This window comes from Corvus hawaiiensis, chromosome Z (assembly GCF_020740725.1).
Source record: "Corvus hawaiiensis isolate bCorHaw1 chromosome Z, bCorHaw1.pri.cur, whole genome shotgun sequence".
NCBI lineage: Eukaryota > Metazoa > Chordata > Aves > Passeriformes > Corvidae > Corvus > Corvus hawaiiensis.
The window spans coordinates 79328291-79353066 of record NC_063255.1 but is presented as its reverse complement, the minus strand read 5'-3'; the positions used below and the strand labels follow the sequence as shown (position 1 = coordinate 79353066).

The window sequence follows — 24776 nt, the reverse complement described above, 5'->3', positions numbered from 1 at the left end:
GGCCCGCCCCCGGGACCCGCCCCGGATCCCGCCCTGCATCCCGCCCCGCATCCCGCCCCCGCATCCCGCCCCCGCATCCCGCATCCCGCCCCCCGGGTGGTCTCGGCCCTGGAGCCCGGCACCCCCGGCTCCGTGTCCGGCTGGACGGGCACCGGCGCTCCTGCAGGTGCTGCCCCACGGGCACAGACGAGCACGCCGGGCAGAGAGCCTCCCCCACTCGGGACAGCGCTGGAAGCGGGGCTGGGGCGGGGCAGGACGACAGCACCGACCCAGCGCAGCGCATCCCGACCGGAACGCTGGCCCTGTGCCCCCGGCCCTGTGCCCGCCTCAGCCCTCAGTCTCCGCACGTTTGCTCTCCCCAAACCCCATCGATGCCCGCATTTCCCTGCGGTCAGTTCCTCCCCAGGCGTCCTGCAACGAGCCCCGTGCAATGCTCAGTGTTTTTCCCCTGTGCCCCAGGGCTTGTTGATGGCCCTAAGGGTGCGCAGGTGTTGACCTCCACTGACAGGCGTCACCCCTGGAATACGGGGCTGAGTGTCTCCAGGACAGCTGCGCACGGGATGTCCCTTCCTGCGAGTCCCTAATTTGTGTTCCCAGCTGCCTCTGTGCCCCTGGGCTCCCCTGGGCAGGGCTGGTGGGAGCAGACAGAACAGGGGGTTATTTGGGTTTCCCACTCCGTGTCCCCGGGTGTGCGGAGCCCCGCTCAACCCCACGCCCCGCACGGGGCTCCGCTCCCGGCGCTCGGGGCTCGGCGGTGCCAAGGACACGCACGGCAGGAGACGGCCCGGCTCGGCGTGCCCCGCGGGCAGGGAACCCACATCCCCCACGTCCGCTCTTCCTTCCTCCCCTGGCACCTGCCCTGGCCGCGAAGGTGCCCTGCTCGGTGCGTGACCGCGCTGCCGCCGCCGCAGCGCTGCATTTAGCGCGGTGCTGCTCGAGACACGCGGAGAGGCATCGATCAGCTCCGGTTTGTGCCTCCCTGCCTTCGCCCCTCCGGCCCCTCGCAGCATTTCTGCACTGCGAGTTCTCCACTGCCTGACCTGCTCCCTCTGCCCCTTTTCCAGGAACTGTTCCTCTCCCAAAACAGCTTGCCCGCAGAAAATAGTGTTATTTTTCTCTTCTGCTGACGTAGGAACTAAGTTTGGCACCTTTCACTAACAGTACTACCCTGTGGTCACTGAAATTGACAAAAAAATGATGTTGGGGCCTGACATCTGAAATTAATGTAACATTAAACAGTGCCCAGAAAAAGGCTTTGCATCAGTTGCTGATTCATGCAGCTTCCCTGGGCAACGTGCATCACATCTCCCTTCCCACGTGGCCCTGGGTGATGTTTTCAAAGCAATCAACACAGGAAGCAGATGCTTAATTAAAAAAGAAATAAAGCCCTGGTTGTTTATCGTGGAGGTGAATAGTGGTATCCACTAGACACATCTGAAGGCCATGCTGACCTATGAAACGTGACATTTAGGCCTGTGTGGGGTGGAGCTGAGCACATGGTTTTCTTCTCTCTAAGTAGTTACAGTTCCAGAGGTGTGGGGAACAATAATCCAAAAAGTTACAGGACATTTTGTCTCTAAGCAGCATTCATCATCACTCAGGTTTGGATCCTGGCACAGCTGACCTGTGAAAGAAAGCCTTCTGTCCTGGGAAACATTTTGGAACTACTTGGAAAGCTACAGCTTGTGGCTGCTTGCACACCAAGCTATGTCTGTGAAGGATGAAGGCTCTGGGAGCTCGCCCATTCGTGAGCTTGCCCTGTGAGCCCACTTAGCTCCTTGTCCTGTGATCCGGATGACACCTCTGGAATGATGGGATTAAGGGTCTGCAAAGCTCTGAAGAAGTATAGCTAAGATCTTGTGAAGGAGGAAATCCCTTCACATTTCACAGCAGAAAACCAGAACCTTTAGAGGGTCAGTCAGCCCCTCTGGGAGCCCCTCATGCACATGTGTTGGGGCTCCCTGGCCATGTTCCAGGGTTTTGCTTGCAGGGCCCTTCAGGACCAGCTCCAGTTCCCAGGTGCTCTGCCTGTGCCTCCACAGGGTGAGGCTGCAGACAAGGAGCACCTTCACCCTCCTCCTCTCTGCCACATGCTTGAATGATTCTGGTTCTCTTCATCACAAAGGTCAGCACTCTGAATCAGCTGAAGACTGATTCAGAAAGTCATGTTCAACCTTGCTGCTGGTTCAGAGGTGCTGTGGTTCTAGGCCGCAGTTTTTTGTGGGCTCACATTTCCTCTTACCTCTGTCCCTCCCTGTCCTGGATCACAGGTAAATGGGTGACAAGTCTGAAATATTTGCCTTGAGGCTTTGACATGGCTTTCCAGCATCTCTGTTCCCTTCCTGCTGAAGCTTCTGGAGGTGGTTTTGCCACCTCAGAGTCTGCAGAAGTGCAGGGGGTCCATAGCAGTGGGTGCAGCTCCACAGGTGCAGGGGCCACATTCGCCTCTCCCAGGAGAAGAGGAGATTGCAGGAAGAGAAGCTTTCCCTTGGAGCACCAGGAGTGCTGAGGCACCCTGCTTCCTTGGGATGACATAGCCCCCCATGCCCCAGGCCACAGCAGGACAGGACTGTCTGAGTGGTGACAAAACCCACCTGGGGTGCAGAAAACACCCCTGGGGTGCCCCAGCTGAGCATTTATGGGTGAATTCAAACTATCTGGCCTCAGGTGAGCTGGCTGGGGCATATTCCAATGTGGCTGGTCCAGTGACACCGCTTTCACTCCTGGCCTTCTCATACATGAGAGAACAGAGAGAACAGAACACTGGTGATGAAGAGTTCATCTGTACACACCAGGAGAGCCCCAAGCCTTGGGAGGCACCCCCAGAGCCCCCATCCAGCACCTCCAGTCCCAAGGCAGCTGAGCCTGGGGGGACAGAGCTGGGGGACATCACCCTCTCTGAGCACCTCACAGATGCAGTGCCGTGGGGCACAGGGGAAGAACACTGAGCATTCCACGGGGGCTCGTTGCAGGACGCCCGGGGAGGAACTGACCGCAGGGAAACACGGGCATCGATGGGGTTTGGGGAGAGCAAACGTGCAGAGACTGAGGGCTGAGGCACAGGGCCGGGGGCACAGGGCCAGCGTTCTGGTCAGGATGCTCGTCCAGCAGTGCCCTGCGCTGGGTCGGTGCTGTCGTCCTGCCCCCATCCAGCCCCAGTTCCCGAGTGGGCTCTCTGCAATGTGTTTCCATGGTGGTCTCAGGCCAGAAAGCAGAGCAGGCGCTGTCTGTGTGAGCGCTCAGGGTGTCTGTGCTGGTGTGTGTGGCCACACATGGACAAACCTGGGTACTGGGCTGGGTTTGTGAGGCCAGGTTTGGGGAGCAGGGGGGCTACAGGGGTGGCTTCTGTGAGAAGCTGCTGGAAGCTTCCCTCATGTCCATGGGGCCAGTGCCACCGGCTCCAGGACAGAGGCACTGCTGGCCAAGGCTGTGTGCCACTTCAGTGGCAGCAGCACCCTTGGGATAACAGAGTTAAGAACGAAGAAGTTAATTCACAGGGGCTGCTGGAACCAGAGGAGAGAGGTGTGAGAAGACATGAGAGGAACAGCCCTGCAGAGCCCAGGTCCATGTGGAAGGACGGGAGGTGCTCCAGGTGCTGGAGCTGAGATTTGCTGGCAGCCTGGGAGGTCCACGGGGGGCACAGACCCACCTGCAGTCCTGGCAAACCCCCACAGTGGAGCAGGGGATGCCCAGAGGAGGCTGTGACCCTGATGAGTCTGCTTTGCCCGTGACAGTCATTGCTGAGCGATCTCTGCCTGACCCTATCCCAACCCACCAGCCTTTTGTTGTATTTCCTCTCCATCCGAGGTGGGGGAGTGACAGAGTGGCTTTGGGGACACACGCGCACCCCAGCCGGGGGCAGCCCCTGTGTGCAGGGCCCCTGTGTGCCGGGGCTCTCTGGCCGTACGTGCTCAGCCTGGCTCCTCGCCCCTCCCAGGCTGCTGGATCTCACACCCTGGGCAGGGAGCAGCCCAGGTGCAGTCCCAGCAGCCCGGCAGGAGCAGGGCAGGAGGCAGGAGCACTGCTACAGCCCCTCCACACTGTACCTTGCGGTGCTGTGCTGGCCTCCTTCCAGCCGTGGGGAGCAGCTGCCACAGCTACTGCCCAGGCTGTTCCCACAGGGCCTGAGTGTGGCACATGGCAGGGACAGGAGGAGCAGGAGAGCTCCTCGCAGGAGGTGTGATCCTGAGGAGTCGGGGTGGGCTCGAGCCAGTCGGTCACACATGGAGCTTCATCGCTGGGACAGGGCGGCAGGGGCTGTCTGGGAATGCCTGGTGGGACAGAGACCTCTGAGGGTAAAGGAACCCCCTACCCACGACCCAGCCCATGGTTTCCCGTGTCACACACGGGTGGTGCCCACCCCCATGCCCACATGGAGAGGCCGTGGGCAGAGCCACAGCAGCAGCGCCGTCAGCGAGCCCTGTCCCGCTGCTCCTTGTCCTCTGCCAGCACCAGGGACGGTCCTGAGCCCAGCAGGGACACCAGTGCCCCGACACCATCCTGGGAGGCTGGGAGGCCCTGCAGGCTGGCAGGAGCCGCTCCGTGTCTGGTGTGACAGGCCCGGAGTGCGGCCCTGGCTGGTGGAGGTGGGAGGAGGACGAGCTGAACTTCACGGGGCAGACACGGAGAAGCCTTTCCGTGGGCACAAAGCCAAGAGCTGCCATTAGAGCTGTACCAATATCGATTCCTTGGGTGGGGGGAAAGGGCCGACGTGGCAGCAGCACCAAGGCTCCAGTGTTACCTGCTGTGCCTCTCAGTGGTGCTTCTGCCCCAGGGCCTCTGGAAAACCTTTGCTCTGCATCTCTGATAAACATCCTGGGCCAGCCCCAGGAGTGGAGGTCCCTGGTGCTCCTCTGCATCTTACCAACAGGTGCAGAGGGGCCAGGCCAGGCTAATGCTGCCTTTTCCAGGAGGAAGGCATGCTGTCCTGCCAGTTGGGGATGAGCCATCTCCATGATGCAGGAGCAGCCTGGAGAAACACCCCAGGACAGCACCTGAAGGGCCACTCCACAGAACGTTTTTATCAAGGAGAATCAGTCCACTGCGGTGAGTTCCTTGCTCCTAGAAACCCAACTGAGGTCTCGAAAAGAATTACCAGGGCAGTTTTCATTTCTGTGGGCTATTTCTTTCCTGCCAGCTGCACGAGCTGTATCTTGCCATAGTTCCACGGCTTCATGGGAGCAGGGGAACTCATGGGGAGAGAAGCCTGAGCTTCAGCTGGAGTGTCTGGGCTCTGCCAGATTCCCAGGCAGCTCTGCCCAGCCATCCTCTCTCGTCTGCATCCCACTCAGCATGCAGCCCTGCCCCTGTCACCTGCAGGCTCCATTCCTTGGCCAGTGATGCTTGCTTCCACCCAGATCCCACAGTTTTCCAGAAAGATTACCAACAGCAACGGCAAGAAGAAACCAGAACCAAAGCTGCCTGCTGGCTTTGCCCTTGGGGTGAGGAGGCAGCCAGACTGTGCCAGTGCTTCGTGCGTGAAACACACTTTGACTGACGTGGTCCTGAACAGGCTGGTGTGTGGAGTGAACTTGCGAGGTTGGTCTGTAGCCCAGTGGAAATTCATGTTCTCTGTCACCTTCCCAGTCTGTTCTCAGCTAGAAAAAGGCAAACCTGTTTCTCTCCAATGACAGGAAGCGACAAGGAGCTGCCAAAGCCCTCACACGCAGAAGATGCACCCACACTGCTCTGCTGGGAGCTCAGCCTGTTCACCTGGGTGTCCTCAGGCCTGCCGGGGACAGCGGTGCACCCCTCCTCTCCATGCTCCCCACCAGGACAGCAGGCTTGGTGTGCATCCTGCTGGTGCAGTGAAGAGCTGTTTGCAACACCCAGTGGGCTCACACAATACTTATTCTTCAAAACCTGCTGTCCTATGGAACCGCACAATGCTCATTCTGTGGGATCGTGTCAATCATTAACCAAGAGGAACGGGAGAGTGACCGGCCCCAGTGGTGCCAGCTCAGCTCCATACTGGGAAAGTAACACCAGCTCCTCACGTGCTCAGAGCTGTAACTTGGGGTGTCTGCAACCACCAAGAGACCCCCAGGACAGAAGGATACACATGCAAAGGGAAGGGAACATAAGTAAATTACTTTGGGGAAGTGACTATCCTATGTATGCTTATTCCAGGAAAATCAATGAATATGTATGTAAAATATAGAATCTAAACAGCAGTTTTTTCTCTGCTCAACATGCACGGTACTTCAGAGGAGATGTCCCCTCATGCATCTGGCCAAATGAAGAATGGCAGGTTCTTAATGCTCCATTGTTGTCAGGGATTCGATCAACTGATTTCAGTACCACCATGGCCAAAACAGCTGTGGCGTGATGCTCCAGCAGAGGCTGGAGCTCTGGGCTGCTGGGCTGCTTCCTCCTCACAGCACTGGCACAACATCTGCACACCTCTGCAATCCCTCTTCACAATCCTTTACCCTTCTTCTCCCATCCTTGCACTTCCTTTGTCTGCTCAGTCTCCTCCCAGAGGAACAACCAGCCTATAACTAATTTTTCCCCCTTGCTACCATGTGGGGATTTTTAAAGATCTGTGTCTAATTCAGTATCTGTGACACCTTTACCTTGGTATTATCTGGGCATTATGTGCTCCACCTGACACAGCTGCTGACCAGGTTCTGGCCTTGCCCCTGGAAGCCTGCAGTGCTTCTCTCCAGCTGCCTGCGAGCCTGGCCTTTCCTCACACCACTGTTCCATAGCCACGTGGGAGGCCCAGCTGTCCCTGTGGCAATGTCTGCACCTTTTGTCAGCTTCTCATGCTGTTAACCTACCACACACAGGTCCATGCCATGTTCTGATCAGAGACCTCAAGGCAGTGCCCAGTCAGGGTCATAATCCTCCTGTAGCTCCAGAGGATGGAAGGTAATATTCCCCTGTAATTATGGGGACTGACTGCGACTAAACACAGGGGATGAATGGTCCAAGCTTTGGAGTTTGGAGGTTTGAGGGAATTCTGGAAAGCTGCCACAAACATTTCAAGGACAGTTCCGGACAGCGTCAAACCCCAAAGCCAAGGCCTTCTCTCCCTTGCCAGTCACTTCACACCTGAAGTCTCCAGGCTATCCCATGGGAACATCATCCCACAGGAAATGTTCCTCATCCCTCCATCCCACAAAGGGATGAGGAGAATGGGGTGGCTCCAGTGGAACAGCTTGTGGCAAGAACTTCCCAGTCTGTGTCCCGGCAGACCTGTACTGCTCCTTAGCAGCACTTCTGTCCCCTCCTTGCTCCAGTCCCTCAACACTGTGCTGTGTTTCACTTGGCTTTGCCCAGATTTGCTCACATTCCTCCATTTCCTCCAGAGCAATGCTTGGGAAAACAGCCCCCTCTCCTGCTTTTCCACAGAAAGTGAGACTGGGAGGAACAGCAGTCACAAAATGCAGGATGAGACTCCTTGCTCCTCTGCCAAAATGGACTCGGGACCTGCCAGTGTGCTCCTGCTAGCAAAGACTGGACAGAGTCACCTGCCAGAGTAAATAATGAGGTTTCCTGGAGCTGGCACAGCCAGGAGTTTGTGTCAGCGGGGGATCTGGGCAGCTGTGTTGTGTATTGCCCTGGGACTCTGCTGGAAAGCTCTTGGGGAGGGCAGCGTTCCATCTTCCGTGACCAGGACAGGTTACCCCTCGTTGGCAGCGGGCACGGGGATTGAATGTCCTGTGACTGTGTTGGTTGTGAGGTGGTTTGGGAACGCTCCTCCTTGGCCACCTGGCTCGGGCTCGAAGCCAGGAAAGCTCAATTAGCCCTGTAATCACTGCACAGTGGGAGCAGCTGCTCTGTAATTGCCTTTGCCTCGGGGTCACAGGCAGCTTAGCTGAGAGAAATCCCTTTTTTTAAACTAACTGGCTGGCCCTGGAGCCCTGCGGGCGTCTTGTGGGGATGCTGGGGGAGCCACAAGGCTCTGCCTGCTCATCTGCCCCTCTCTGGCATCCCTAGAGCCGTGTCCACCTCAGGCAGCATTCCTGGGTGCTCCAAGTGCTGCCAGCATGTGGGACTGCACAATGGTGGAGTCCCTAGGAAAGGGTTTCCTTTGGTGCTCGAGCTTTGTGCACTTCCCAGCCTCAAAAAAGGAGATTTAATCCCTGAAACGGAGCGGCCAACGAGCTCTCAGCGGTGTCCAGGCGTTGGAAAGACACATTCCGACGGATGGAACTGCCTTGTTAAGGGTTAGGGCTGGGCGGGCATCAATGGTCTCGGCCTGGGGGAGGTTAACAAAGCCCGGCGAGAAGCATTTCCCTGCTAGTGGACACGGGCAGGGCAGAATTCATGGGCCCCAAGGACGTTTGGCAGAACTGCCAGGAGAAGGGAGAAACTGCTGAAGAGAGCTCAGCAGCTGTGCTGGAATCAGCTGCGGGGGGGAACGGGGGATTCCGGCAGGGGCAGCTCCTGGCACGCGACCCGAGGAACCCCCGGCCCAAAGCAGAGGAAGACTGAGCGTGGCACTAATTAGCGTGAGAGAGGGAGGGAACCATTGCCCAACAGAGCGTAGAACAGTAATTAATGAGAGAACGATGTAACTTGTAGCAAATGAACACAAGTGCCTCTGTTTGCTAAAGTGTGTAAATCGTGAAGGGGTTTGGTTGTGCTGCATTTGTGAATACACTGAGCACCCCAGTTTACACAACTCTGACATAAATATTCAATGTTTCACTCCAGTCTGTAATTATTGGCTTGTTGCATGTTGGGCAACAAATCTGATGTTTGGGTTCAACTGTGGGCTCCTGGTGCAGTTCTCTGGGTTAGCTTCAGGCTTAATCCAGCTCCAACTCCTAAAAAAAAGCACAGCTAATGTCAGCACTTGGTGTCTGATGGTCTGAAGTCTGGAGCAGCTCTGTGATGAGCAGAGACTGCGGGAGCTGGGCCTGGCCAGGCCGGAGAAGGGAAGGCTGAGAGGGGATCCCATCAATCCATACAAACACCTCCGAGGGTGCCAGAGGATGGTGCCAGGCTCTGTTCCGTGCTGCCAGGGACAGGATGGGGAGCAGTGGCCATAAAATAAACCACACCGAGTTCCAGCCCAGCAGGAGGAAGAGCTTCTGTCCATGGGCGGGGCAGAGGCCTGGAACAGCTGCCCAGGGAGGGCCTGGAGTGTCCCTCTCTGGAGACATCCCGAGGCCAGCTGGACACGTTCCTGTGCCACTGCTCCAGGGGGGATCCTGCCTGGGGCTGGGCAGGGGCTTGGGCTGGGTGAGCTCCAGAGGTGCCTTCCAACCCCAAATAAACTGGGATCTGTTGCTCAGACTCTCACACACACAGCCAGGCCTTCCCTTGCCCACAAACAGGTTCTTTTCCCCAGAGCGCCACAGTCGAGGTATTTGGTTTATTTACTGTTCTTTAGTTACATTTTGCTGGGTGGCAAATTCACAAATGCAGCACAACCAAACCCCTTCACGATTTACACACTTTAGCAAACAGAGGCACTTGTGTTCATTTGCTACAAGTTACATCGTTCTCTCATTAATTACTGTTCTACGCTCTGTTGGGCAATGGTTCCCTCCCTCTCTCACGCTAATTAGTGCCACGCTCAGTCTTCCTCTGCTTTGGGCCGGGGGTTCCTCGGGTCGCGTGCCAGGAGCTGCCCCTGCCGGAATCCCCCGTTCCCCCCGCAGCTGATTCCAGCACAGCTGCTGAGCTCTCTTCAGCAGTTTCTCCCTTCTCCTGGCAGTTCTGCCAAACGTCCTTGGGGCCCATGAATTCTGCCCTGCCCGTGTCCACTAGCAGGGAAATGCTTCTCGCCGGGCTTTGTTAACCTCCCCCAGGCCGAGACCATTGATGCCCGCCCAGCCCTAACCCTTAACAAGGCAGTTCCATCCGTCGGGAATGTGTCTTTCCAACACTTGGACACCGCTGAGAGCTCGTTGGCCGCTCCGTTTCAGGGATTAAATCTCCTTTTTTGAGGCTGGGAAGTGCACAAAGCTCGAGCACCAAAGGAAACCCTTTCCTAGGGGAGCTGTGACATACCCCGGCCGTGCAGCCCCGGCCGTGCCCGCGGAGGGCTCGCGACACGCTGGGACGGGGCTGTGGCTGTGCCGGTGCCTGTCCCTGTCCTGGTCCCCGTCCCTGTCCCCATCCCTGCCCCGCTCCCGCTCCCCACACGCGGAGCGCGGCCGGGCGGAAGCGGCGCCGCCACGGCGCTCCGTGCGCATGCGCCCACCCCGGTCACGTGAGAAGGCGGCGCGTCCGGTCAGGCGGTTCCGGGCGGGGCCGGGAGCGGGAGCGGGCCGGGTCCGGGATGTTCCGCATCGAGGGGCTGGGGCCCAAGATGGACCCGGAGGAGCTGAGGCGGAAGATGCGCCGCGATGTGCTCGCCTCCGTCCGCAACTTCCTCATCTACGTCGCCCTTCTCCGGATCAGTGAGTGACCGTGTCCGGCCCCGGGGCGCGCCGGGCCCGCGTTCCTGCATGTGCCGGGGCGGGGGCACAGCGTGGCGGTGTCCCCGCCGGGGGTCGCGGTGTCTGCGGTGCTGCACAGACCCGCGGCAGCGTCGCCGCTGCCTCCGTTCGAGCCCGCGTTGTTTTCTTTGCCAGCTCCGTTCATCCTGAAGAAGCTGGACAGTATATGAGCCGTCCGCAGCCGGCGCACGGAGCCGTGGCACGACCTGGAGCTGCTCTCTCCCGGGCGCCGCATGGCTCCGGAGCGCCTCAGCTCAGCGTGTGCGGCGGGGAGCGAGCGCCGGGCGGGCGGCACGGGCAGGGCCTGCGGGCCCCGCAGGTGAATGCTGGCCGTGCAGCGCTCCGGTGCGATGGAGCGGTGACCCGAGACAGAACATTGCCTGTGCTGTGTCAACAGAGCCCGTCTCCAGCCCGCACACGCCTGGCGCTGGCAGCTGCGCTGTGGCTGCCCGCCCCACCCCCGTCTGTGTGCGACACCCAGCCTCCTCTGCATCCAGATCACAAGCAGCTTGATTTGAAATAAACGGGAGAGCAGTTGTGTCACCGGGCCCTGGTCATGCTTCGTTTGTAAGAATCGTTGGGTGAGAGGGAGGTTGGCTGGGATCAGTTCCCTGGCTGCTGCCTTGAGCTTATCACTCTTCTTTTGAACCACCTCGAATGGAGAGGAGGCAGAGGAGAGGAGTGCCCGGTGCAGGTGGGAATATGTTTTCCAGGTGCTCCAGGTGGGACACGGAGTCACAACACAGAGCACAAGGGCAGGACAGCTCAGTGTCCCGCAGCCAGCCCGTGCCAGCTCTGCCTGGCTCAGGAGCCAGCTGCATCTGTCCTTGGCTCACAGTGTGGTAGCTCAGCCCCTGGGGCAGCGAGGCCTTGGGAGTGCAGCTCAGCTTTGGGCACAGGGTGTTAATTTGGGAGGGTGACCAAGTCACTTGGAGACTTCCTGCCTGGAGCCTCGGGTGCCTGCTGCATCCAGGGAAATAATCCACCCATATGTGGCTCTGGATTCCCCTGGGAGATGGAATCCAGGGCATTCCTGAGCTTGCATGACCTGATGGCCACCGGGAGAAAGATGCTTTTCCCCCTCTTGGCTCTCAGAAGGGGAGTTTTCCTTCTGGTGTGGCCCAGGGGACAGTGCTGGGGACAGTGCTGACAGCAGGGTCAGGCCCCGAGGGTGTGGCTGTGGTGGGTGCGGTGCGAGCGTTTCACGCTGACCTTGGGGAAGGGACACAACACAACACAAAGGTGTCCCCAGGTCCAGCACGGAGCCACTTGAGATGCACATGAGATCCCCAGGCACTGAGCAGCTGTTCCTGTGCCTTGGCATCCTCACAAACGGTCCAGCCCCTGCCAGTTCTGTGCACCTGCCGACAGGGAAGCTCTGTATGGTTTTCCAGCACTAGCCAGCCATCTCTTCACAAATTCTTCCCACTTGTAACCCACATTTGTGCCCCCTTGCCTTACAGGCCATGGGTTTTACTTGCAGGGGTCCCTTCCCAGGGCAGGCTCTGTCATTCCCAGACATTCTGTGCCACACGGTCCCGCTCACACCGCTCTGTGACTCGCCCGCTGCTGTGCCAGGATGATCCATGGTGTCTGAGCTCCAAGGGGAGCAGTATGGCCATGACAAAGCTTTAGGGAATGGGGCATACACAGGCGGAAGGGGACCCTCTCGCTGGCATTGGTGTGCAGTGTCCCATGGGAGACATGGCTGGACCAGGCAGCCTCCGCAGCTGGAGAGAGAGGGAAAGCTGCCAGCTAGGACCAGAGCAGGGGATCATGGACACGGTTCCAGGTGGGCAAGAGGCCAATGGCACCTGGGCTGTGTCAGGAATAGTGTGGCCAGCAGGAGCAGGGCAGTGATTGTCCCTCTGTGCTGGGCACTGGTGAGGCTCCATCTCGAGGGCTGTGCCCAGTTCTGGGCCCCTCAATCCAGGCAGGACCCTGAGGGGCTGCAGCGTGTCCAGGGAAGGGCAGGGAACGGAGCTGGGGAGGGGCTGGAGCCCCAGGAGCGGCTGAGGGAGCTGGGAAAGGGGCTCAGCCTGGAGCAAAGGAGGCTCAGGGGGGACCTTGTGGCTCTGCACAACTCCCTGACAGTGTTGCAAGATGAAGAATTGATTGCACCTGGTGGGTTAATACAATGATCATTTAGCAAAATCATTAGACTATGGAAGTGCACAATCAAAAGTACAGTAAACATTAACCAAGGAAAGGAGTAAGAAACTACACTCCACTGGTTCAAAGCCTCACAAATAGCAAGCTAGGCCAGCTATGCCAGCCTTCCTCCTAACTGGGCACAGAAGCACCAGTTCACCAGGTGGTCAGACACAACTGTGGGGTCACTGGCCCTCAGGGACCACCAGTGACACCCCTGGGACAGAGTACATGTGCTGGTAGGAGGGAATGTGTGCTAATGGCTTCAGGGAAATGGTTCCCACATGCGTGTTTCTTCTGGGAAGAGCTGTGAGCATGCATGTGATGTACAGCCTATGAACAGGACCTTCTGTGTGCTCAGCACACACGGTATTGCAGAGGAGACATCCCCTGACTCCTGCAGCTGAATGAAGAACGGCTGCTTCTTAATGCTGCACTGCTGCTAGGGAGGTTCATTTTTACTGATTGTTGGTTACAGGAGGGGGCAGCCGGGGGGGTCGGGCTCTGTTCGCAGGGAACAGGGACAGGAGGAGAGGGAACGGCCTCAGGCTGGGCCAGGGGAGGCTCAGGGTGGACAGCAGCAGGAATTTCCCCATGGAAAGGGTGCTCAGGCCTTGGCAGGGGCTGCCCAGGGAGGTTTGGAGTGCCCATGCCTGGAGGTGTCCAAGGAAGGGCTGGAGGTGGCACTCTGGGCTGGGGACAAGGTGGGCATTGGGCCACAGCTGGGACTCCACGGGCTGGGAGGGATTTTCTAGCCTGGATGTGATGCCTTAGGTTTCAACTTTCATACTTTTCAAATCCTGTGCTTCCCAGTGTGTGACTCTGCAGTTCCTTGTGGCCTGTTCACTTCTGCTCTCTGTGCCAGGCAGACACAACAAAGCCTCTCTGGGCCTGCTCTCCAGGGACACCCAGACCCTCCTGGGCCCAAAGTGTGTAAACCAACATCTTAAGAGGGAGGTGAGCTTGGGGGAACTCCATCATTAACTGAAGCTTTAATTGGAGAATTCACCCTGCTATGCAAATGAACCCAACCTATAAAAGTGTGAAGAACTTGTGACCTGGGGTCCACCTTGGGGTCCATCTGGGCAGTGGCCTCTGGCTCCCCAGGGGTACCTTTGAAGACCTTTCAAACAAATCCCTGCCTTATTCCCTTACTCCTGTCCAGTCTCTGTTTCTAGGTGGCCTCTCAAGGCATCAGACCAGCCTGCAGCAAGCCCAGTGGGAATGGGTGGGGCTCCACTGGCCAGGGGGCTTCACACGGGAGGCGTGCCCATCAAGTGCTGTGCTGGGCCAGCACGCCCGGTGACACCCGGGACAAGCCACAGCCAGGTCGGCTGAGTGAGGGGTGTGTGCCCTGCCCCATCCCAGGGCCCCAGCACGGCTGTGGTGCCACTGGGGAGACTGGGGTGGTGTGGAAAGGCACTGGGAGCTGGTGGGATATACTGGGATTGGGATATACTGGGATTGGGCTCTAGGCAGTGCTAAAATCATCCTGGAGTCCTGGATCACACTCAAAAGTCCTGCACAGGGCACTAGGCTGTACTGGGAGGCACTGGCCCATACTGGAAGGCAGAGGTTTGGGCTCTGCTGGGAGCAATAGTGGAAGAAATTACTGTAAGAATGGGAAAAAATGTATGAAAGAACAAGGGAAAAGGGCAAAAATGGGGCACAAATGGGCAACAAGTGGTGAGAAAAACAGTCAGAATGGGGAAACAGCAGAGTAAAATGGTGAAATGTGGCAGAAACCAGCAGCACGGGCACACCCACCACCATCCCAGTGTGGGCCCAGTCCTCCCAGTACAACGCTGGCGTGAGCCACAGGTCTTCTGGCACAATCCCAGCATGGGCTGCCACACTCCCAGTATGTGCCCAGTGCTTCCAACACACCAGCAACACTCCCAGTACAATGCTGGTCTGAGCCACAGCTCTTCAAGGAGGATCCCAGTATGGCCACAGTGCTCTCAGCATGACACCAGCATGACCTACAGTCCAACCAGGATCCTGACGTGATCCCCAGTGCTCCCAGTATGAACCCAGCGCTTCCAGTACAGAGCCAGCCTTGGGCCGCAGATGTCCCTGTATGGGCCCCAAGTACACTCCCAGTGTTCCCAGTATGCCCTCCAGTATGGGTCCTGTGCTCTGAGTGTAGCTCCAGTGCACTCCCCAGCACAGACCCCAGGGCTCCCAGTGCTCCCACTACAGGTCCCAAGGTTCCCACTGCACTTCCAGCACTCCCAGTACAGATTTCAGTGCTATCCCAGTGCCCTCCCAGTGCTCCCACTACAGCCCAATAAACACTTTTTGGTTCACCCCAACCCAGTGCTGCCTTGGGCTGAGTCCCCAAACCCTTGGAATTCCCCCCAAAAATGATGTCACCATCCTGCCATCGCCTTTATTGGTGGGTGGGCGCAGGGGGTCACAAGATCAGGCCCCCCCCAGTGAATTCCATTCGCTGCCGAGAGAGAGGAGAGAGGAAGGGGGTGAGTGGGGGGACGCTGGTGTCCGACCCCAGGAGCCCTGGCTCTGTGGGGTGTCCCCAGGACCCCCGGGCTCACCTGCGGGGGGGTGACGAAGGCCAGCCAGTCGGAAGGGCGGGTGGGCAGCAGCCCCATGGCCTGGCACTTGTAGAGGGCCAGTGCCAGCCCCAGCCCATTGCCCACCAGGAACACGAGGCCCTGCAGCGCCCGCCGGCTGGAGCTCTCCAGGGCTTTCAGTGCTGGAGGGGACAGAGGTGATTGGGGTGCCTGTCAGCGACTCCCAGGCTGCTGACCTGGCACAGGGGGCACCAGGGCTCATGGGGGGTGGGCAGCATCATGGAGGGAGTGCTGGGCAGAGGAGAATGATGCGGAGGGGACTGTTGGGCTGTGGGAGACATCTGGCAGCTGATGGGGCTACAGGAGACCGGGGGGGGGGGCTGTGGGGACACCCAGGGGGCTGGGGGCGGCTGTGGGGACAGCTGAGGGACTGTGGGGCTGTGTGGAGTCTTGGGGGGCTGTGGGACACTCGGGGGCTGTGGGACACCTGGGGGGGCTGTGGGACACTCGGGGGGGCTGTGGGACACCCCGGGGGGCTGTGGGACACTCGGGGGGCTGTGGGACACCTGGGGGGCTGTGGGACACTCAGGGGGCTGTGGGACACCCCAGGGGGCTGTGGGACACTTGGGGGGCTGTGGGACACTCGGGGGCTGTGGGAAACCTGGGGGGGCTGTGGGACACTCGGGGGGCTGTGGGACACCCCGGGGGGCTGTGGGACACTCGGGGGGCTGTGGGACACCTGGGGGGCTGTGGGACACTCAGGGGGCTGTGGGACACCCCAGGGGGCTGTGGGACACTTGGGGGGCTGCGGGACACTCGGGGGCTGTGGGAAACCTGGGGGGGCTGTGGGACACTCAGGGGGCTGTGGGACACTCGGGGGGCTGTGGGACACTCAGGGGGCTGTGGGACACCTGGGGGGGCTGTGGGACACTCGGGGGGCTGTGGGACACCTGGGCGGCTGTGGGACACCTGGGGGGGCTGTGGGACACTCGGGGGGCTGTGGGACACCTGGGGGGCTGTGGGACACCTGGGGGGGCTGTGGGACACTCGGGGGGCTGTGGGACACCCGGGGGCTGTGGGACACTCGGGGGGCTGTGGGACACCCCGGGGGCTGTGGGGCTCCGTGGCCGTCCCCGCGCGGGGGCTGCACTCACTGGCAGACAGGGACATGAGGGCCTGCAGCGGGCGCCAGCCCATCATGCAGACCATCATGGCCGGGAAGATGGAGATGGTGTTGCCGGCCATGTACATGATGAACAGGTTCATCGGGATCTGCTTCAGCGGCGCCAGAGCCACGTCCCAGCAGCGCTGCAACGACAGGGGCCAGGGCGGGCATGGGCCAGGACTCGGCACTGGGGAGACCCAGCGCGGGGAGCCCCTCAGGCGGGGCCGGGGAGGGACCCGGGGCAAGGACCGCCCCCACGGGGAGCCGGGACCGACAGGGACCGCCGCCCACGGGGGCCTGAGGCACGGACCGTCCCCCCACAGCTGTCCGCGGTGTCGGGCACATCTGGGACAGGGACCGCCCCTACGGGGACCCGGGATCGGAGGGACCGGGGCCGGAGCCATCCCCAGGGCGGGACGGAGTGTGGGGAACCCGGGCCAGGGACCACCCCCGTGGGCAGTGACCGCCCCTGCAGAGGTGTCCGGGCCGTGACGGGGCCGGGACAGAGCCCACCCCGCGCGGAGCGCCGAGCGTCCCCCGCTCCCTCCCACCTTCTCCATGAGGATCTTGTCGCTCTCGTGGACGCCGCCCTCCCCCAGCTGCCGGTCAGCGAACCCGAGTGGGCCGCGGCCCTCGGCGGCTCCGCGGGGCCTGGGGACAGCGGGGCGGTGAGCGGGAGCTCCCGGTGTCCCGGCGCTTCCCCCCCGAGCCCCCGGGCCTCACCGTCCCCCCGGCGCCGCCCCCAGGTCCAGCGACCACTTGAACCGGCGGCTCCGGAGCGCCGCCGCCGCCGCCGCCATGGCCGCGCTGCGTCACGTGGGCAGGCACGTGCGCGGTCACGTGGGAGGCAAGAGCGGATCCCCCTCACCCCCACACGCCGTTCTCCCCTTCTTTCGTGTTTCCCCTCCCCAAACTTCTACCGCGGCTTCGAGTTACCGAAGATTTTTCTGTAGTGGGGGGCGGCACGGCTTCGCGTGGGTGGTTTTTTGTTTTGATTAGGTTTTTTAAACTATTTTCTCTCGGTAAGGGTTAGCACCCCGGTTACAGCCCCATTCCGCATCTTCCCCCCCACCACCCCGTTCCACCCCCTTATTGTCCCCCACTGCCCCCGTTACTGCCCCCAGAGCCCCATGGAGCCCCGCTGTTCCAGCCCACATGCCCGGTGCTGCCCGCTGCTGCCCGCTGCAGCCCGCCTGCCATCGCACTCGCTATTGCCCCACACACACCCCCAGTGCCCCCGGTACTGCCCCGCACCCACCGCGGCAACCACCGCGCATGCGCCCCGCCCCGCCCCGCCCCGCACACGTGACCCCTCCCAATACCGCCTTCCTATTGGTGGCTGCGCTACAAGCCGCGCCCAGGAGGGCACGGCCGTGCGTCGGCCGGCCGCGCCACCATGCCCGGGAGGTCAAAGCGCGCCAACAAGCGCCATTGTACCGGCTGCGCCGCCATGTTGGGTGTACCCGCAAACGCGCGGCGGGAGTGCGGCACCCCGGGAGCCGCCATGTTGGGTGTACCAGCACGTGCCTGTACCCCCGAAGCCGCCATGTTGGGTGTACCAGCACGTGCCTGTACCCCGGGAGCCGCCATGGTGGGTGTACCAGCACGTGCCTGGTACCCCCGAAGCCGCCATGGTGGGTGTCCCACCAGGACACGAGTCCCAAGGTGCGTCCGTGTGCCCCCCACTCCGGGGGTCTTGGGAGGCAGGGGATACCAGGACACAGATGCCCAGTGCTGTCCTGTGTGTGCCCCACTCAGGAGCCCCTGTCAGCACTGGAAGGACTCAAGAGGCAGAGTGGAGGGAAAAAGGGTCCTTTACTGAGTGGTGGGGGTCCAGGCCAGTCCAGCTGTCTGCAGGGTATCCCCAGGTCAGAACTTGGAGTAGCGGCGGCGCACAGAGTCACGGTAGAACTGGAAGATGGTGTCGGCGGCGCGCTGGGCTGCAGCCAGGCACTGCTGCATCTGCGCAGGACCAGGGGTAAAGACGTGGGTGTGAGGGTCTCCCTGCGAGGGAATTTCACACCCCAAAACCCCCCCGCAGGGCATCCCTCACCTCCTCCACGGAGCAGCTGCCCTTGGTGTTGGCCATCAGCACCTTCCTCTCGCTGCTGGCAATGGCAAAGGTGAGGATGGCACGGGCCTCCTGTGGGGACAGGGGTCAGGAGGGCTCGGGGGGCATGCACAGAGCTGGGCATCCCCCCAGGGCTCACCTGCTCCTGTCGGGCTGTGGGGTCCAGCAGGATGGTGCCGTCGAGCTGCAGGGCGCAGGTGACACCACAGAAGAGGGTGGCGAGGGGCAGCCCTGCGTCCAGCAGTGCCATGCAGGCGGCGTTCAGGCAGCAGGACAGCAGCTGGGGGTGTGTCAAGGGACCCCGCAGCACCAACAGCTCCGAGGCCCCCTTCCCACAGACCACCCCTCTGAGCCGCCCCGCAGACAAAAGGATACAGAGCCGGCGTCGCTGAGCACCTGCAGCACCAGGGTGATGGCGGTGCGGGGGTGCAGCACCCCTAGAACCACGGCCTCGCACGTCTGGCGCAGCAGCTGCTCCCGGCTGCGCTCCATCACGCCTGCACAACAAGGAGGGTGTCACAGTCCCCCCAGGAATCCCCTGTGGTGCTCAAGCTTTGTGCACTTCCCAGCCTCAAAAAAGGAGATTTAATCCCTGAAACGGAGCGGCCAACGAGCTCTCAGCGGTGTCCAGGCGTTGGAAAGACACATTCCCGACGGATGGAACTGCCTTGTTAAGGGTTAGGGCTGGGCGGGCATCAATGGTCTCGGCCTGGGGGAGGTTAACAAAGCCCGGCGAGAAGCATTTCCCTGCTAGTGGACACGGGCAGGGCAGAATTCATGGGCCCCAAGGACGTTTGGCAGAACTGCCAGGAGAAGGGAGAAACTGCTGAAGAGAGCTCAGCAGCTGTGCTGGAATCAGCTGCAGGGGGAACGGGGGATTCCGGCAGGGGCAGCTCCTGGCACGCGACCCGAGGAACCCCCGGCCCAAAGCAGAGGAAGACTGAGCGTGGCACTAATTAGCGTGAGAGAGGGAGGGAACCATTGCCCAACAGAGCGTAGAACAGTAATTAATGAGAGAACGATGTAACTTGTAGCAAATGAACACAAGTGCCTCTGTTTGCTAAAGTGTGTAAATCGTGAAGGGGTTTGGTTGTGCTGCATTTGTGAATTTGCCACCCAGCAAAATGTAACTAAAGAACAGTAAATAAACCAAATACCTCGACTGTGGCGCTCTGGGGAAAAGAACCTGTTTTGGGACAGGGACAGGACAGTGGGTTCCCACCTGGCAGCCCCACCTTGGGGCGCAGCAGCACCTCCAGCGCCGCCCGGTCCGGCAGCTCCTTGCTGATCTTGGCCTCCGCGGGGCCGTAGAGCCCGGCCAGCACCGAGGTGTCACCTGGGGACACAGAGAGGAGAGGTCACGGTGGGGAGGAGGCACTCGGGAACTGGAGCCCCCGGCATCCTGCAGGAAGGGCTGCGAACGAGAGCCCCGGCAAGGGCAGCCCGGAAAGCAGAGAAGGGGAGGCCTGGGACGGGCAGCCCCACAGACCCAGCCCGAAGGGCTGAGAAGGAATGAGGAGCCCCGGGAAGGGGAGCCGGGGCGGCCTGGGAAGAAGAGTCCCGGAAAGGGAAGGCTGGGGACAGCAGCCCCAGTAAGGAAAGAGGGGGAGCCCCAGGGAACGGAGCCCCACAGATCCTACGGGAAGGGATGGGAAGGGACGGGATAGGAGCGGAGCCCCACACACCCTGCAGGAAGGGGTCGGATGGGAAGGAATGGGAAGGAGACCCCGGGGAGCGGAGCCCCACACACCCTGCAGGAAGGCGGCCGAGCCGTCGGGCCGCGAGAGCAGCCCCAGCTCGCAGGAGAAGGGCCGCAAGCGGCACTGCCCGCCCGCCGCCGCCTCCAGCGCCACCGCCGCCATCGCCGCCGCTCCCCCCGCCGCTTCCGCCTCCGGGGCGCAACGCAGCCAATCAGCGCCGGCTGTCGCGACCGCGCGCGCCCCTCGCGACACGGGGCGGGCCCGGGCAGCGGGAGGGGACGGCGGGGACACAGCGGGGACACAGCCCGGGAACAGCGGGGGCACAGCGGGGACACAGCCCGGGAACAGCGGGGACACATCCCGGGACACAGCCCGGGACACAGCGGGGACACATCCCGGGCACAGCGGGGACACATCCCGGGACACAGCCCGGGCACAGCGGGGACACAGCCCGGGACACAGCGGGGACACATCCCGGGCACAGCGGGGACACAGCCCGGGACACAGAGGGGACACAGCCCGGGACACAGCCCGGGCACAGCGGGGACACAGCCCGGGCAGAGCGGGGGTAAATCTCGGCCAGGGCGGGGTCGGGGCTGTGCGGGGCCGCCCGCCCGCCGCCGGCCTGGAGCGGGGGACGCGGAGCCGGGCGGCCGCTCCGCCGTCGTGAGGAAGCCCTGAGGAAGGCCTGAGGAAGGCCTGAGGAGTCCCGGCTCGCACAGGGCTAGGCAGGCGTTGGGCCGGTCGGAGCTGACAGCCGTCCGAGCGCGGGCACTGCGGCAGGCACCCGCGGGGCTGGCGGAGCGGGCAGAGCTTCCTGCTGCTGCATTCTCCATCGGCTTGAAAAATCTCTCGGGGATCTGTTCTGTGATCCCACAGATGGACCACGGCCAAAGGAGGGTCCTGCCGGCTCCGCCGGGGCTGTGGGACGCGGGCCAGGGAGACTCCGAGGGGCTGCAGGGCAGGGCTGGCCGGGCACGGCCCCGGGGTGCGCCCACGGACACGGAAATTGGCCCGTGGCACTGTTACCCTTCTCTTTCACGTGTCTGCACACGGGACCGGGATCTGGCCAGCACATGCCATGAATGAGAGGCTTCCCGGGACATGGATCTACCCCACCGGTGCTGTCTCCGGGGGCCTGGCGTGGGGCTGAAGGGCAGTGCCAAACCTCCCAGCACCTCCCTCTTCTCCTGCAGCTGCTCCTCTGTAACCCCTTGAGCCATCAGGGAAAAAGCCCCACCAAGCCCCAGGTCCCTCCCAACCTCAGCTTTCTCCCTTTGCCAGCCTGTGCCTGCCCTTTTCCCTGTCTCAGTCCACATCCCACCATGTGAGAACTGCCCAGGGCACCCTTAAACCCCACGCCTCAGCACAGACTGCCTCTGTGGGAGTGAGCTGGGGACATCTTTGGCCCTTTTGAGTTTTCCTGCCCTTCCAGGGACTCCCGTACAATTCCCAGGTCCCTGCTTGGAGAAGACTGATGATTTCCCATCACAGAAATTGAGAGATGTCAACAATGGGTTGACTAAAGGGATCAGAAAGGGGATGGGAAGCTCAGCTGGCAAAACATGATACAAGAATCTTTCTCGGCACGAGCACTTTGGAGTCACTTCCACGCAGCTTCACGCAGGATCTCCCGGGGCTGTAGGGGCTTGGCCAACGCTGGGCACGACGGAAAGTCCTCCAGGAGAAGCGGGCGGGAGACTGTGTCAAGGAAATAGCCTTTTATCTCGTCTTTGGTTTCCTCTTCCTGAACCTCAAAGGGCGCCGGTATCTGTAGGCCCTCCTCCTCTGAGAGCGCCGGGTGGGCCGGAGCCGGAGCCGGAGGCTCCTGCGCGGGCGGGGCTCCGAGGGCCCTGGGGCCGGCGCGGCCTCCTGCGGCACGGCCCGGGGCTGGGGCTGGGGCTGCTCCGCAGGAGCGGGCGCGGCCGGGGAGCGGCCGGGACCCCGGGGGCGGGCGGGTTCTGGGGCGCTGGGCGGGTCCCCCCCGCCGGGCCCTGCGGGGCCGGGAGCCAGGCTGGGGCTGGGGCCGCGGGTCCCGCCCGGCGGGGCCGAGAGGCCGGCGCTGGCCACGGGGCTCTCCTCCTGCTCCTGCCGGGCAGCCGGGGAGCGCCGCGGCGTCCAGGCGTTCCTGCAGCGGTGCATGGTGACGTGGATGAGGCCGTGCACCAGCGGTGCTGTGTATTCCCCGAGGTAGCTCCGCAGCATGTGGGTCAGGGCTTCCCTGTCCGGGCCGCAGATGCACAGGGTGGACAGGGCGATGCTCTCCACCGGCCTGGCCTCCCACCACTGCGGGCCGTAGATGGCGTCCAGGCTCTGCCGCAGCCAGGGCCGCACGGGCTCCAAGAGCTGCTCCTGTCCGTGCAGCAGCTCTTCCCACTCGTCGGCCGGGAAGCCTCCCGCGGCCTCCGGGCCCGCGCACGCCGCCTCAGCCGGGGCCGAGGGCCCGGGGCGGGTGTGGACCAGGCGGAACAGAGCTCTCCGCGCCCAGCCGGCGGGCCCCGGCGGCACTCCGGGCGGGCTGAGGATGCACTGCAGGAAGTCGTTCTGCCCCAGCACGGAGAAGCGGGCGCTGAGCAGGGGGCTGGCGCAGAGCGGGCACGTCGGGCTGGTGGCCGTGTGCCGCAGGAGGCAGCCCAGGCAGAAGCGGTGGCCGCAGGGCACCGCGTCGGTGTCGCTCTGCACGCTGTGGCACACGGGGCAGTTCCACTCCGTCTGCGTGGCCTTGCCCGCGGTCTGCGGCGCTGCAGGGAGAGGCAAGGACAGGATGCTCCCCATTGCTGGCGCTGGAGGTGGTGCTGGGCCGACAGCTGCACTTGGGGATGTTGAAGGTCTTTTCCAGCCTTGATGATTCCGTAGCGCCTCCAAAGTGTGGCACGTGCTGCAGGATGGAGAGAGGCCTTGGCCACTGGCTGTCCTGGGGCATGGACGGGAGGAAGAAATGCCCAGGCCCCTCGAGGACACCATCCCTGCTCCCCAAGCCCCCCTGCCCACCCCACAGATACCCTGTAAGGAACAGTTCCCCACAGAGCTCACCTGCAGTGCTGCAAGCGCCGCGGTGCCGGCTGCCCAGACCAGGCAGGGCTAGGGACATGCAGTGACGGCTCCAGGACCGGCAGGGAATTCCCAGTGGCAGCCCTCAGCCCACGACACAGCTGCAGGAGATGCCTGGCTTGATGGTCCGGGCCTCGCAGCCTTGGCAGCAGTCCAGGCTCGAGCCATGCTGGCCCTGCCAGTGCCCAGATACAATCAGTGAGGGATGTGACATCACAACACATCCCCCAGTAATGTCACAGTCAGTCACTTGGTTTGTCACCCTCCACCAGCAGGTGACATTGCAGCAGGACTTTGGCTCCCACAGGCATCGGGGGAGAAGGAAAATACAGCTTCTTGTGTTTAACTTCTGCATTTCCATGGTGCTCTCAGCCACCTGCATCCATGTCTGTGGGTCTTGTCCCTAAGCATGGCCGAGGTCCCCTGTGAGGGAGGGCCTGGTGGGGACCGCCAGCCCCAAGCCCACCCCCAGTAGCAGCTACACACGGAGACAGGGCTGAGTAGTTCCAGCAGGGCCATGGGGCTCCCCAAAGGCACCCAGAGCTGACCACACTCAGAAAGCACATGCACCCTGCCTTCTGGGGATACTCCTAAATCACAAAATCCCAGAATTAACTAGGTTGGAAAAGACCTTTGAGATCATCAAGTCCAAGCTATGACCAACTGAACCATGGCACTGAGCGCCACGTTCAGGATTTTTGTAACGACGTCCAGGGATGGTGACTCCACCACCTCCCTGGGCAGCGCACTATCACTCTTTCAGGGAAGAATTTTGTCCTGATGTCTAACCTAACTTCCCCTGGCACAGCTTAAGGCTGTGTCCTCTCGTTCTGTCAGTTGTTGCCTGGGAGAAGAGACCAACCCCCACCTGACTACAACCACCTTTCAGGGAGTTGTAGAGAGTGGTAAGGTCACCTGTGAGTCTTCTTCAGGCTAAACAACCCCAGCTGCCTCAGTGGTTCCTCACAGGGCTTGTGTTCCAAGCCCTTCACTAGCCTTGTTGCCCTCCTTTGGACATGTTCAAGCATCTCAATGTCCTTCCTGAACGGAAGGGCCCAGAACTGGACACAGTAATCGAGGTATGGCCTCACCAGTGCCAAGTACAGGGGAGCAATGACTTCCCTGGTCCTGCTGGCCACACTATTCCTGATACAGGCCAGGATGCTGTTGGCCTTCTTGGCACACTGCTGGCTCATGTTAGTCGGCTGACGACCCCAGGTCCCTGTCACCCCTATCTGAAGGCCAGTTCTCTTCCTTCCCCACCTTGTAACTGGGACAGTGCCGAGGGAGCCGAAATGGGGGGGCTACAGCAGTGACACTCGTGCTTGCACCTGCCTGTGCTGCCAGCCCCGACTTCACCTGATAGGTTGTTAACTGGGCACTGGCTTTAATGGGGCAGCACTAGCACTGCGAGACATTCTGGCTTCAAACAGAATAGTGGGGGTTTTGTGCGCGTGCCCAGGTGGTGTTTTCATGTGACAGAGGTTTTGCACACCAGCTCTGCACTCTGTAGCTCACAGTGCCAGGTGGGATTTGCCAGGTGAGTATTGAATTCTGCCCTAACAAGGAAAAGGCCAACACAGCAGCTGCTACTAGCTGGTGCTACTGTAAAGAAAGCTGAAAGATACAACAAAGGAGAGTGGAGGTGTGCTTGCAAGATAAAAATCAGTATTTTGTGCCTCATTGTTGTGCTGGAGGCACCCC

General features: G+C 61.4%; 4 protein-coding genes across 7 annotated transcripts; 1 reads left to right on the top strand and 3 right to left on the bottom strand.

Moving 5' to 3' along the window:
- Positions 1 to 10179: 10179 nt before the first annotated feature.
- TOMM5 (translocase of outer mitochondrial membrane 5) lies at positions 10180 to 10943 on the top strand. Its single transcript, XM_048291650.1, has 2 exons — positions 10180 to 10361; positions 10536 to 10943. Exons 1-2 carry the CDS (start codon positions 10241 to 10243, stop codon positions 10568 to 10570), a joined length of 156 nt encoding a protein of 51 aa, XP_048147607.1. The 5' UTR covers positions 10180 to 10240; the 3' UTR covers positions 10571 to 10943.
- A 3986-nt stretch (positions 10944 to 14929) lies between these two features.
- EMC4 (ER membrane protein complex subunit 4) lies at positions 14930 to 17086 on the bottom strand. Of its 2 annotated transcripts, XM_048292867.1 has the most exons (5): positions 16974 to 17086; positions 16802 to 16901; positions 16240 to 16393; positions 15107 to 15267; positions 14930 to 15003 (listed from the first exon to the last, which is right to left on the bottom strand). In XM_048292867.1, the coding sequence occupies exons 1-5, from the start codon at positions 17048 to 17050 to the stop codon at positions 14968 to 14970; spliced, it is 528 nt and encodes a 175-aa protein (XP_048148824.1). In that variant the 5' UTR covers positions 17051 to 17086; the 3' UTR covers positions 14930 to 14967. The 2 variants fall into 2 exon arrangements, with proteins under 2 accessions (XP_048148824.1, XP_048148825.1); XM_048292868.1 differs by lacking the exon at positions 16802 to 16901 and having other exon boundaries at positions 16974 to 17048.
- A 960-nt stretch (positions 17087 to 18046) lies between these two features.
- EXOSC5 (exosome component 5) lies at positions 18047 to 20204 on the bottom strand. 3 transcript variants are annotated; one of them, XM_048292870.1, is made up of 6 exons: positions 20072 to 20204; positions 19544 to 19657; positions 18697 to 18818; positions 18461 to 18601; positions 18304 to 18358; positions 18047 to 18212 (listed from the first exon to the last, which is right to left on the bottom strand). In XM_048292870.1, the coding sequence occupies exons 1-6, from the start codon at positions 20181 to 20183 to the stop codon at positions 18151 to 18153; spliced, it is 606 nt and encodes a 201-aa protein (XP_048148827.1). In that variant the 5' UTR covers positions 20184 to 20204; the 3' UTR covers positions 18047 to 18150. The 3 variants fall into 3 exon arrangements, with proteins under 3 accessions (XP_048148827.1, XP_048148828.1, XP_048148826.1); XM_048292871.1 differs by having other exon boundaries at positions 18304 to 18355; XM_048292869.1 differs by having other exon boundaries at positions 18304 to 18393; positions 20072 to 20200.
- Positions 20205 to 21743: 1539 nt separating this feature from the next.
- LOC125320299 lies at positions 21744 to 23427 on the bottom strand. The gene is made up of 2 exons (XM_048292435.1): positions 23055 to 23427; positions 21744 to 22899 (listed from the first exon to the last, which is right to left on the bottom strand). The coding sequence occupies exons 1-2, from the start codon at positions 23294 to 23296 to the stop codon at positions 21744 to 21746; spliced, it is 1398 nt and encodes a 465-aa protein (XP_048148392.1). The 5' UTR covers positions 23297 to 23427.
- Between the last annotated feature and the right edge of the window lie 1349 nt (positions 23428 to 24776).

Bases quoted from the DNA above. Each gene is read 5' to 3' on its own strand.
- TOMM5 (XM_048291650.1), top strand. From the start codon at position 10,241: ATGTTCCGCATCGAGGGGCTGGGGCCCAAGATGGACCCGGAGGAGCTG. The intron at 10,362-10,535 runs GTGAGTGACCGT...TTTCTTTGCCAG, and splicing joins CGTCGCCCTTCTCCGGATCA to CTCCGTTCATCCTGAAGAAG.
- EXOSC5 (XM_048292869.1), bottom strand. From the start codon at position 20,183: ATGGCGGCGGTGGCGCTGGAGGCGGCGGCGGGCGGGCAGTGCCGCTTG. The intron at 18,602-18,696 runs GTATCCTTTTGT...ACACACCCCCAG, and splicing joins TGCTCAGCGACGCCGGCTCT to CTGCTGTCCTGCTGCCTGAA. The intron at 18,213-18,303 runs GTGAGGGATGCC...GGTCCTGCGCAG, and splicing joins GCAGCTGCTCCGTGGAGGAG to ATGCAGCAGTGCCTGGCTGC.
- LOC125320299 (XM_048292435.1), bottom strand. From the start codon at position 23,296: ATGTGTTGTGATGTCACATCCCTCACTGATTGTATCTGGGCACTGGCA. The intron at 22,900-23,054 runs GTGAGCTCTGTG...TCCATCCTGCAG, and splicing joins CGGCGCTTGCAGCACTGCAG to CACGTGCCACACTTTGGAGG.
- EMC4 (XM_048292867.1), bottom strand. From the start codon at position 17,050: ATGGCGGCGGCGGCGGCGGCGCTCCGGAGCCGCCGGTTCAAGTGGTCG. The intron at 16,902-16,973 runs GTGAGGCCCGGG...CGCTGTCCCCAG, and splicing joins GGGGCGGCGCCGGGGGGACG to GCCCCGCGGAGCCGCCGAGG. The intron at 15,268-16,239 runs GTGAGTGCAGCC...TGTCCCCTCCAG, and splicing joins CCTCATGTCCCTGTCTGCCA to CACTGAAAGCCCTGGAGAGC.